General features: G+C 40.3%; 1 protein-coding gene across 1 annotated transcript in view; it reads right to left on the bottom strand.

Annotated features, from left to right (window-relative positions):
* Nucleotides 1-1,582: 1,582 nt before the first annotated feature.
* The window catches only part of cmip (c-Maf inducing protein), a 42,232-nt gene continuing 30,828 nt past the window's right edge, over nt 1,583-12,986 (bottom strand). The window contains exons 12-21 of the mRNA XM_020641413.3: nt 10,869-10,895; nt 10,723-10,771; nt 10,483-10,590; nt 10,271-10,387; nt 9,310-9,450; nt 7,247-7,294; nt 6,971-7,117; nt 6,784-6,889; nt 5,949-6,019; nt 1,583-5,648 (exon numbers count right to left, since the gene is read on the bottom strand). Of these exons, the coding sequence (XP_020497069.1) occupies nt 5,595-5,648; nt 5,949-6,019; nt 6,784-6,889; nt 6,971-7,117; nt 7,247-7,294; nt 9,310-9,450; nt 10,271-10,387; nt 10,483-10,590; nt 10,723-10,771; nt 10,869-10,895 (868 nt within the window). The 3' untranslated portion in view covers nt 1,583-5,594. The remainder of the gene's footprint in view (nt 5,649-5,948; nt 6,020-6,783; nt 6,890-6,970; nt 7,118-7,246; nt 7,295-9,309; nt 9,451-10,270; nt 10,388-10,482; nt 10,591-10,722; nt 10,772-10,868; nt 10,896-12,986) is intronic.

Raw genomic sequence — 12,986 nt, 5'->3', positions numbered from 1 at the left:
AAAGGCAGGGTTGGTAATTTTCCAAAACCAGCATGATTTTGAAAGTAGCATTCCCTCAGTGCTTCATCTACACCCACCCCCTCCACTCTGTGCTCCCTCAAAAGCCACGCCCCTCACTTACATGCACGAACGCTGTTGGCTCAAGAAGTGGACCTCAGCTCATCACTTGCATTGTGTAGAAATTATGACGTCTCACATCTCATTCAGCGATAAGTTAACTGACAGTACAAACTCCGTCATCGGCTTTGAGTGTGAGCTAGTGAATACAAGGGGTAGAGAACCAGCAGGGACACAGGGAGGCGTGATTGGTTCATCAAATTGGTACCTACCTTTATATGCTTACAACTGCTACAGGTGACAGATTTTCCTTTTTCAGAGCACTTGATTTATTAATGTCTGTCAGGACCTAAAGAAAATTCAACCAAAATCTTAAAAAGTGAATCTAGAGGAAAATTACCAACCCTGTCTTTAACATGTTTGAAGAACACTGCATTAAATACATATTTTCATATGATATTGTGTTTTTTCTGTTTCATTTAGTAGATATCTGAGATTTTGCAAGTTTAAAGGTACTGCTGGGCTGTAAATCTAATGCATAACAGCTTTATATAAGTCATATATAGTCCTGACTTAAGATGGAAAATAGTATACGGTAAATGGACTTGAGCTTTTATGGTAGTATCTTCTAGTCTTTTACACCACAGGTGACACGTACCAATTCACACAATGACAGAGGCAGAGGTTGCTATGTAAAGTGATCAGTATGAACTATTATATACACATTCACTAAACTTCAAAAACTGCACAGTCACTGGAGGCATAAATCAGGATCCAAGTTGTAGTTAACCACTGGTTAATCGTTCATTAATTCATTCAGCAGTTTTTCCACAATTAACTGTGCTAGTTGTTTCCCCTTTTACAGATTTAAAGTGTTTATTTACAGGGAGCATTATTTGATATGGGACAAGGATGGTCTCTGCTCTCGTTCTGCTCGACAAAACGTGGACAATGATGTTATGAGAAGCCAAAGAGCCATGTCAGCTGACAAGGTCCAAAATGTACTCTGGTCCGGCTTCTTGCTTGGTGATTCTCTTTTCTTTTTGAGCTTCATTTGTCACTTTAGCCTCAGACGTTGTATCAAACAGTACCAAGATAGGCTTACTGGTCTCTATTTAGCCAAAGGCTGGTGTCCTAACTAGTGCAGTTAAGCCGTACGCACTTCTCGCAAGATGACCACGGCCTGCTGCCAGAGTTACACAATGCTGAAAGCAGTCTGTGACAGGAACAGGAAAGACGCTATTCTCCCTGTTGAAAGTTATTGCACTATTTGATCGACTCTGAATAAACTATTTTAAGGTTGGGAAGTTAAATGTCATAGAAAGGGCTCAAAGAGCAGTCAAACAATGGTTAAAAAAAAGTATGTATTTAGTTTTCTTTTACCATCTGAAGTGTTTATCCAACAGAGCAGACATGTCTGGATTGCAAATTCAAAACCGTGATTGTGATTACAAATGACTGATAACTGCTTACAAAGAAAGGTGTCATGCAAAGAGAATCAAAAAGAACACTTGCCACACACAGCTGAAACATATTCACAGACAGTTTATTTTTAATTGAAATTATTTCACATCATAGTTGTTATTTTCCTGTTGAAGATCTTTTGTATTTTTATTACAACAGCCACAGAGCAGCAGCAGCAATAATAATAATCCAGCAGGAGAAGCAGATCAATGCAGAAAAGGACTGAAAAAGAGAGAGTAACATGATGGGGTGCCCCTTTCCCAGCTGCCAAAACAGATTGAACAAAGGACTTATGGGAAATCGTTTTTTTTGTTTTCAGTCTGTCAGATATGTCAGGTTGTGCTGCATCTGACCCTTTTCCTTCCATAACAACTGTTAAGACTCGACCACAGCTCTACATGACTGGGACACGGTAGAAACTCTTTACAGTTTGTGTGGGATAAAAAACATCAGAAAGAGTCAAGACAAGAGGGAGGAGTCAGAATAGAAAGCAAAGCACAGTGAGCTCCACAGGATACGGAGACATGACAGAAAAGAGGAGGTGCTTCTATTCAACCATTAACATTTTCCACAGTTAGACAAACACCTTCCATCAGAACCTCGACATGCTGGCCCATGGCTGGGTGAGTGCCAGCTCAACATGGCATTCAACTGGGGGATGAGTTCAAGGACGGCTGTTCCCCAAGACTTACCAATTATCTTATGAGAATTTATAGATTTCATTTTGGGAAACATGTGCTTTCATGCTGAGTTTTATGAGAAGATTGATATCACTCTAATGCCTGTTCATCAAGTTTGAAGCTTTAGCAAGCTAGTTAGCTTAGCTTAGCATAAAGACTTGAAACAGAGTCACTCATTGGCGTGGCTAGATTTCAAGGCAAGAACTGACAAACTGAAGTATGGCAGTCATAACAAATTGTTTTTACAAATTATCCTTTGGCAAGTGCAGTGACTTCCTGAAGTCTTGTCATTACTGTGGCGTTGAGATATTGTTTATTCTAAACAAATTATATATAATGTTGTTATAAGTGATATGTGTAGGAAGGTCTCTTTTGACCTCAGGAAAGCATCAGACAAGCCCCTAGTTTATGGGCTTCGTGTTAAGCTAAGCTAAGTTTAGCTTCATTTAAAATACATGGACAATACAATGATATCAATTTTTTCATCTGACTCCCTCAGTAAAGAGGTAACGTATTCCTCAAATTGAAAAACAAAAGGTAAACATCAGGGATGAAACAAAATGATAAAGGCCAGTCGGGTTGGTTCAGCTCTGTTCTGATTATCTGGCAGCGTTGGAACAACAATCCTTGAGGAAATATGAAATGTTTGCATTTTCTCAAATGAAAACGGGTCAGTCCTAAATGCTTAAATCCCAGATAGGGCAGCTTTAGTTGAAAAAAACCAGCACTGGAACTGGCCTTTTTACAGAATCGTTATCAATCAGCTCCTAACAGCTTTGTCCAATAGGACGTCCCAAGGCTCACTGATAGATTCTGGCAACAACCAATCAGACAAAAGTTGAATGGGATCTTGTCATTTCAGTCCTTAACCTCATGCGATAGTGATCAAACCCCTTATCAAATTTCAAACCTTTTATAAAACAAAGTTACAAAAAAACATGACGCAGCCACATGTACATGCCAAAAAAAATAAAACAAAGAAAAACAAAGAAACACATGTTTAAAGCCGATCAAATTAAAGGAACTTAATCAGAATAATGAAAACACACTTTGTCAGATTACAGTGCACTTTGTGTGGGAAAAAGATAAATCAAAACAACAACACACACACACACACACACACATTACTGTAAGATGAAGGCAACACCAGCCTGCCGATAAGGGGGAACTGAGAGAGAATACAGAAAAGGGCGCAAGGATTCAAAAATGGTTCAAAGGTAGGAGGGAGGAGACAGCTATATACACTTGTATATACATCATACAGGATATGAAAGAGAGCACAAGGTCCTAAAGTCAGACCCAATGATGGCCGTATACGAACCGAGTCCACAGCCCAAACAGAAAACTGTCATGGCACCCAATAAATAGGAAACAAAGGGTCTCATAGCGGACGGCATCCTGTCTTCTGCTGCAGCTTCTGCCTCGATTCAACAAACATCCAGAGCTATCTGGACACAAATAAAAAAATAAAAAAATGGATGGATGCAGTCAGAGCAAGGCTGACTGGAGAAAAGGGTGGACTTGTCTTGTGTTTTCTAAAGGGCCTCCGACACAAGACGAACAAACCCAAACCACATCTTAACAGAGAGGGGAAAAGAGGTCTGACAGTCTTGCAGTGTGTCAGGGCAGTTACCACATCAGATGAAATGTTGCCATAACAAATAAGCAACAGTTTGAGGGAATGTAGACGGGCAAATATGGGCGACGTGTGCCTTTTCTCCCAATCTTTTGTCCCTTTATCGCCACTGTGATCTAATATGTACATTAATTTGATGAGGATTATTCATCCATACAGCCTAAGAATGTCACCCATGTTTTTTATGGCATTAATCTGTATACAGCAGAACTCTTAAAAACAGGTGTGGCGACAGATTAAAAAAATTGATTCATCCACAGTTCGACTAGAGGCACCGACCCTATGACCTGAGCAGGTCAGAGATAGGATCCTTACAGTATCAGTGTCTCTCTCCACAGACAGGTCACGTGGGGTTCCTCCAATCAGTACCAAAACTGTGCTCACGTTGGCCTCGTAAAACAAGTGCACAAAACAAAAACGACGATGTTTGGCAAGTGTCCTATCTTCTTTCCAAAAACAGATCCAACAAAAAAAAAAAAACCCTCTGCTGAGGATATGAAAATATGCAACTCTCAGCTGGTGATGGGTCTTGTTTGCAGGTCCACTTTAGAATTGCTGCAATTCACTTTGCAGGTCATTGTTGCCACCGTGGCATGGTGCACAAAGATCCATGTATGTACAGGCGGCCTTTTTTTTTTTTTTAGTGGCTTCTTGTGTTGTTAGAAAAACAAAGACCTGTGTTCTTCATTACTGTCAGGACTTTAGCCAGAGGACAAGAGTAAGGGGGTTTAAAAGACATAAATTATAAATATCAGGCAGTCCCAGACCGCCCAGCTAATGCTACACAACTGTCCTATTAAATAGTATTACAAGATCATGTTCACTGAAAACTAAAGAACACATTTTGCTGTTCAACTTTCCTGCTGAGCTCCTGAAAGGGTTGTGAAATCTCATCACTGGGATTTTATCTTCATATCTGTTTGACATAGAAACACACATTATATGAAAGCACAGATATCTGGAAAAATATGTTCATTCAAGTTGATAAAAACCTTGTTTTTTTTCTCTTTTTTTTTTTTTCTCAATAATGAGGGTTAGGCACAACTCTTCTTTTCATGGAGGTAGGACCTCATTATTCCCAATGAAATATTTGATATTTGAAACAGAAAAAGAGTTAAGTGATTAACAGCTAAACGTGTCCCTTTTTTTTTTGAAAGCTACATTTTGATCAGAGACAAACTGGAATGTGAGCTGTTGTATCCAGCCTTCATCACAGGGACAGGAGAGTGAAAGAGAGGGCTCTGAGTGAACTGTCACTGTCTGAGTGGACTCAGAGGTGGGAGGGCAAACTCGTGAGAGAGTGGATTTAGAATATGAAAACTGAGAAATCATTTATAAAGGACAGGGCAAAGGACAGCAGACATAGATAAATAAGGGTCCCTTATGTCACAATAGAGTGGGTCCTTGCATGTTCTCTATTCATCTCAGTAAAAAGTAGGTCCTTGAACATCTGTGACAGAAGTAAGGGGAGCAAAGGTCAGGAGCGATCTCTCATTTAGAAAAAAAGGTGACTGTGTCGCTGATTCCTTCCTGGTGATGATGTCATTACAGGGGGTTGGTGATGACGTCTGATGAGGTCTCAGTGTTAGAGATGTTCTGGTTACATCAGGCGGTCCTTCGACGTGGTTAAATCAGTTCCTGGTCTACTTTTGGTGGCGATGTCATGTATGAGGCTGGCTGCATTGTATGCATATGTTTTATTTTTTTTTTTTGTATGTGTGTCCCGATATGTATAAGAGGTGTGTGTGCATGTTTGATCACCAGGCCTCCGTGTATCGAACATCAACATCCTTCAGGTTGGGCAGTTTGGCCTGCAAAGAAAACACACACCACATCAACACATTGAAACATGAAGGTTAGCTTATCATTTCTATCCTTAGTTTCATGCTTTAATTCCAGAGATAGGACAGTGGATAGAGTCAGAAATCAAGGCGAGCATACACTTAAGCATCCGCTTTAAGGCATATTCAGAAACTCAAATTCAGCCGAAAAACTGAACTAGAATTCAGATTGTTGGAAACTGAGAGAAGACGGTGCATCTTAACATTTGTTTTCATAATATTGATTTCATATTTATCTAAATGTTGAGAGGAATGGCCCTGCAGTTTTACCTTGAGGTCCTCGTAGGTGTCCGCTGTGAGCTTGGTACTGTTCATATTCAGACTGCAAAGACTCTTCATGGCTGAAACAGACAAGCAAAGACAATTAGCCACAACTAGCGCACACAATAATAACAATAATTAGCTGACATTTTGACTCCAAGCTTGTTACAATAACACCTTGTGATGGTCACTGCCTTACATTTAACCGTCAGTTAATTATATGTTTACCTTACTTGTTCCTAGAGGAATCAGCTAGCTAGATTCAGAGCACCTGGGCCTGTTGCTCTCAGGGCATAAAAGCCCAAACCCCAGTGTGGCTCTGCTTCTCCCTCTCTCTCTCTCATTCCACTTGTACTCATCCAAACCATCACGTACACCTTTCGGTCTTTGTTCAGTTTTGCTTCACAACATGCCACACTTCATTATTCCACACATCCACATTCACTCTACTGACTTTACTGTCGGACACACTCCATGTTTGCGGTTATCATTTTTAATGTTTACTTTCTTACAATTATCATCTCGTGTCCTTCCCATATTTGTCATGGCGCTTGAGCCAGGTTATGACAAATAGGAGGCTGGTCCACTCTTTTCCCTTATCTGCTGTGACTTCTAATTAAGAAGAAGAATCTTCAAGCCATCTAACACTTTCTAATAACCCTCAGTATCTCCATCAATCAGAAGCCAAATCATAACACAAGTTATCTCAGGACACTTTACACAGAGAGATCGGAGATCGAAGTTGTCGATCTTTGTTTTTGTTTGACCGGCCCAACGTGAATCCACAATAAAACTGATTTTTAAAGAACCCAGGGACAGGGTTGTTATGAGTGTGTTTTCTTACAGCTGAGAGCCAGCAGACCAGCATCAGTGACGGGAGTCTCACACAGGTTCAAAACCTGCAGACAGGCCAGATGCTCCGATAACAACCTCAACCCTGCATCTCCAAACTGAAGGAAGAAAAAAAAGAGTCAAAAACAGGATGTACATCAGCGTTTACCCATCACCAGTGTGTGTTCCTAAGTGTGTACCTGTGTGGACCAGAGGTTGAGCTGTTTCAGTGAAGGCAGCTTGATGAGCTGCTCGGCACAGGCACTGGTGACGTTGGTGAAGGCCAGGCTAAGGTTCTCCAAGTTCCCAAAAGAACCTGAACTCAACAGGCGGGCCAGGTCGGCATCCTAAGGCATGATGGGAATAAAGGATTCAGTACTGGCACAGTTTTTTTTTAACATATTTTTTATAACTGAGGATGGGAAACATTAAAACTCCTTATATGTGTGTCAGTGAAAGCATCATCTTAATCTCACCGTGGACTTTGAGGGCAGAGTGAGTCGGGTGGGGCCGCCTTTCCTTTGCTGAAGAGAAAACAGACACACAAAAAAAAAGATGGCGTCTTGAGCTCAAAGCCTGGCAGAAACCTTTACAGACAGTAGATGGCGTGTGTGAGCAGCTGCAAATGGTGGTGGAAGTGGAACATACGAGACCTAACACAGAACACTCTGAAACTAGTAAAAAGCATGTCTTATTTGTATTTACATGAACTCTCTCACAAAGTTCAGATCAAGAATAACATCATAGAAAGCACAGAAACACTTTTATTTCCCCTGTCGAGTTGTTGACTTAATTCCCTGCATTCATAAAATCGTTTGATACAGCAGAGAACATTTAAATCAGACAAAAAAAAGTAAATAGTTTCACCTCTAATATCACTCTGATTGGTGAATTGAGGTCATGTGATTACTTTAAATACCATTATATTAAAACATATAATTACTTCCACATTTAGCTTTAATTGTAAAACATACAGATTAGAGAGAGTTCTGGTGTAAGTGCTGTATACGTCTCATTTCTGTACATGCATAGGAATGAAAGGGTATACAGCTAGAAAATAATTACATTCTGAACCTGACTTACTGTTAGAATAAATGAATTCCAAACATATTTCTGTACATGGTGGAGTGACTTTAATCATTTTTGGTTTATATGTAAGTGTGTGAATGGTGAGTCAGTGGGTGAACAGACAGCCATGTAGATGAACAGCTCAGATCTTCAGACAGTCGAGTGGATGGTGACTCAGAGTGTGGAGCATGCAGACTGAGCTGAGAGTGCCAGACTCTTGTTACTGCTCTCATCTTAGCCGCGCACACCACTAAATGATCTCAGGTACATTCTCACTCTCCAACGCTGAAGATGGATGTGGCTGCTTCAGGTCATTCATGTCAGAAAAAATTGACCAAGTAAATAATTGGAGCATCCATGTCTCAAAGAAATTGTTATTAGCAGATTTAAACTGCTGTTGAATGGCCCATTACAAGTGTTAAAGGAGGAAGTGGTTACATATTGAGGGTGTTGGTATAAATGTACTTTGCCTCTGTACATTTACTGGGTAACTCATGCTTTAAATTAGAAAACTGAATAGAGGGTTCTTCTTTTCATGCTAAAAAAGATGGAACCGATGCACTTTAGCAGAGCTGGATTTAAGATTCCTTAATTAGACCTTACTGCAAAACTCATGTATTTCTGCAGCTATGTGGTGTCTTCATTCTACGAAAAAAAAAACAGGTCTGTGTTGTTTTTCTGTTTTGCTATGTTTTTTTTCTTCTTTGGAGAAGGGGAAGTCAAATATCAGTGTTGACTAGTAGCTTTGGACTGTTTTAATAAACGTCTTTCTGTCTGTAATCTTTTGTAATAGTGTTTTTTATGTTAATTGTGTATATTTGTTCTATCTAAAGGAATGTTACAAAGAAAAGAAAAGAAAAAAGACCAATACTTTACATTCCTTGAGCCAGATAGACTTACATTGTTAAGCTTTAATTTATTAAATGTCAGTGTCTGTTTCAAGGAAGCTTCAGCATGTGAGAAAAAGGAGCTCAGGTATTTTGTTAAGAACTTACCACCAACAAATGTGCTGCACTAAAACCCTTCTTTCCCTTGAACAACGAAAACTTTCTCTTTATGTGCCTGGTAGACAGGGTTCCTCATTGCCCTTTGTTTTCATCCCATGTTATGCATGCTTAGCTCCAAAACATTTTGTGCCTTTAACAACAGCAGCATGTTAGAATTGTGGACAGTCTAGTAGATCACATGCGTCACTGAGGACACAAGAATTTGTTCATAATGAGAAACTGGTGACTTGGTTTCTGTCCACTGAGCTAAACTCGACAAAAGTGTGGGCTGAGCTGGACGGGATGTTCTCAGCTCAGAACTGCAAGAACTGCAGGATTCCAAACAGTTCAGTATCACGTTAACTTCAGGCCTGAGTGTACCTTATAAAGTAATCTTCATGTTTATACAGTATGTGTTTTTGTGTGTGTGTGTGTGTGTGTGTGTGTGTGTGTGTGTGTGTGTGTGTGTTGGGGCATGAACTCACCAGTTCTTTGAGCTCTCTCTGGCGGTCACAGAGCAGTTCGTACATACGCAGTCCCACCTGGGTGCTCTCCAGCGTGGAGATGATCTGCAGCTGTGTGTCTTTGTTCTCACTGATGTTGTACTCCAGCATCAGACACAGGATCTGAACACACACACAAGACAACTGATTTCAAATGCTTTATATCAGAAGAAGCTGTATAACCAAAACTACAGCAAAAGTTAATTTAAGGCAATACAAGTTAATAAGTGACTTAGATTACGAGATTGTGCAATAAATTAATTTAAAACATTTTTTTTAATGTTTGAACATACAGCACATATTGAGCCCAAAACATTAAAAACATGAACACTTAACACACTTACATTACACACTATTTACAAAACACTTTTTTTTCTTACTTGCTTACTTATCACTAGAATCTGTATGAACTAAAATGTAATTAAACTATGTAAGTAATAGCCTCTGTATTTTTGGTTTATATTTAAGATTATTTAAAAAAGAATCATGGAAACAACTATGACCGCTGCTGTATTGTGGCTACTTGCTGCTGCATCTAGGTTTCTACAAGTTTGACACCTGGCTCGACCTAACATGATGACATCATCAATGAGCCTCAGCCTTTACTTTGTTTTGCTAAAAAGTTGAGTTTTTATTTGAGCTGATTTTAGATGAATCAATCCTAAAGCATGTCAATTCTAATTGGGTAAATAAGTGAAATAACCATGGAACATTAATCATGGAAATAATAGTTTATACAGCCCTAATTGTAACCACTGCTACATTATATTCATTCTCGGTCGACATTATTTCATGCTTCTGCTCAACAAGAACTGACTTATTTTTAAAAAGTGGAAGAACTAAAAGCCTGACATAAGACAAGGTACCATGTGTTAATGTACAAATAAGTGATAAAGAATAAAAGAGAATAATTAATAATATTAGAATAAAGAATCGCACAAACCTCCACCATGGTCTGGTTCCCGCGCAGGGCCAGCAGCATGCAGGGACCCAGCTTGTTCTCAGCCAGAGAGAGCAGGAACTTCTTCGTCTTGTAGCACGAGCCCATCAAGATGTGAACCTGCAGGAGAGGAAGAGGAGGGCAGGGTCAAGGGTTGTAACAGCAGCGCACATTCACAGTTCATGCTGACTGTGTGAGTGTGTCCACACACTCACCATACTGGCAAACAGCTCTCCATCGTCATCACAGGCCACGCCCCCTGGACTGTAGAGCTGGAACCAGCCGTCTTTACCTGAACGCACACTGAGCAGGCAGGAGTGGACCTGAAAACACACACAGATGACTTTGCTCTTGGTTCTTTGCAACAAAAAAACAAAAAAAAAACACTTCATCACAGTGTGATCGCTCGTGCTGCTACAGGTCAAAAATGAGATCACGTGTAAACACACACTCACCTCCTGCCTTGGATCCTCTGCAAACCTCTGAATAACATATTTCAGTTCCCTGTTTAGACAGAGAGACATTAAGACATAATTAGCAGGTTGTTTTTCAAACCAGACTCCATCTGTGAAGAGCAGGGGTTCGATTTTAATTTACTTACTTCGTGAATTTGGCATGTGCAAGAGCCCTGGAGAGAGTGGAAGACACGTGTGATTTAACAACCAGAAACAGTTTGAAAAAAAGATGAAAGAGACAAAAACCTCTCAGTAAAGAAAATAGATGTTTAATGCATTCTTTTCTGTTCTGGGGGGTTCTCCTTTTGTACTGTTTTGATCAATTGATTTAATATTCTCTGCGCTCATTCAGCAAGGGAACGCAAAGCTAGTCATGACATAGAACTAAGATAATGAGTTAGGTGAGGTGATAATCCCCATTACGCCTCTGCAACATTCAGATTAAAGTCGAAACGTCACAGTGGCAAACATTTCACGGCTAGAAACGGCAGTCAGAAAAGGGCTTGTGGACGGACTATTTCTTGGTGTGAAACAGTAAGAACCAACAAAGAAATAGCTTTGGAAACCTTTTTTTTCCTCATACAGCTGAAGCAAACAGACATGATTTTTAGAGGAGTTGGAGGGACAATTTTGGAGCCTGTCCTTATGCTAAGCTAGGCTAAATAAGTGGCTAAAACTGCATATTTGCTAGTTACATGTGTAACCATGGCATGCAGTTGTAAGAAGCTATACCTGTTTGCTATATAAGTTGTAGTATAAAGGCTCTAAAGCACTTTCCTGATCAGTTAACACATGTACAGAATGTGTTTGATCTAACAACGCCAGTAAACCTAACTGAGCATTACATTGTCAATGTGTGTGTGTTTGTGTGTGTGTTTGTGTGCGCGCTGACATCACTCATTATATCCTCAGCTACAGGGTGCTGGGGAGTATTTTCGCCTTTCCTAATGACGCCTGAAGGCTTCAACCAGGCAACAGTGGCACAGGTGAGCAACAGGTGTGACCCAGTGTTGGAGTAACAACAAGTGGTCTACCAGCCAACGCTAATAAAGCTCAGGGTCAGACTGGCAATTACAAAGAAGGCTCAGGGCTACGTAGAGCCAATTAACGCACTCTGTGGGGAGAAGAGCCACCCCCTCCAGGTCTAGCCCCCCTGGAGGATTGGGGAGGAACCTCACCTTTCCGTATGGGTTTTGTTTCTTTAATGGGTTAGACACAATAAGTCCTTACGTCAGCAGCGAGGCCCCAACAGGAGCCTCCTGGAAACACGTACACGTCCCCCCCAAGTGATGAGTAAGACGACATGCTAAGTGACATGAAGCATTTGGTGTCTGGTAATTGTAACAGTTTACATTGTGGTTTTTTTTTGGGCTGCACTGACGATTTTAGAAAGGAAAAAAAAAAAACTCTGTAATATTATTTTGACTGTCAGAAGACACTGAAACTGTCCCCAGATAAACAAAGCACAACTTCAACTACTGCTGGTGCTACTTTTACATTTTTAGCAACTACTATTGTAATTCCTTACAATAATAGGCGCTACAATATTCAACATACAAAGATATCTGATGAAATATTACTATGATTCTGTTGGGTATTTTTGTCTTATTGTTTCAATTTTATGTGAGCAACAAAATATATGGTGTATGTGTAGTGGAGAAAAGCAGCTGCTGCTCTGCTCACGTGCAGCTTTTCCTCTGTAGACGGTGTGTAACTCAGCCAAATTATTGCATGTTCAAAGCAAAACTTTAACACCAGCTGAGGTCTTTCCGTATGGGTTTTGTTTCTATAATGGGTTTGACACAATCAAGTCCCACGTTCTTAGGTTTGGGAGAAAGTTACATTTGGAGCCCTATGAGGAACATTTTGGCATCAATGTCCAAATATGGTTGCCTCTGTCAATTTCAGGCCAATTAAGACCCGATTTTTTTGTCAAATGACTGATTTTGAAGCGTCAAATATCAGCCCGATAGTGCATCGTGAGTCGTGCAGTGGAGGACAATGTTTTGGTTGTACGACTGCACACACTCGTACAGTGAGAGCAGAGCCATGAGCTGTTTTTTTTTTTCCTTACTGCAACTGGGTCAAACTGTTAGACAGCGTCTGAAAGCACCATAGTGACAACAAGAATGCCTGTTTGATGTCTCTTCCCCTCCTAACACAACTGATATGAAGAAGAGAAACGTTGTCAGGAAATAGCAGAGGACCGCCAGCTGACAGAGAATATTTGTTATGATTGAGCTTGTAAGTTAGCCTTTGTTTGT

This window comes from Labrus bergylta, chromosome 7, assembly GCF_963930695.1.
Source record: "Labrus bergylta chromosome 7, fLabBer1.1, whole genome shotgun sequence".
NCBI classification, from domain to species: domain Eukaryota; kingdom Metazoa; phylum Chordata; class Actinopteri; order Labriformes; family Labridae; genus Labrus; species Labrus bergylta.
This window is presented reverse-complemented; position numbering and strand designations above follow the sequence as displayed.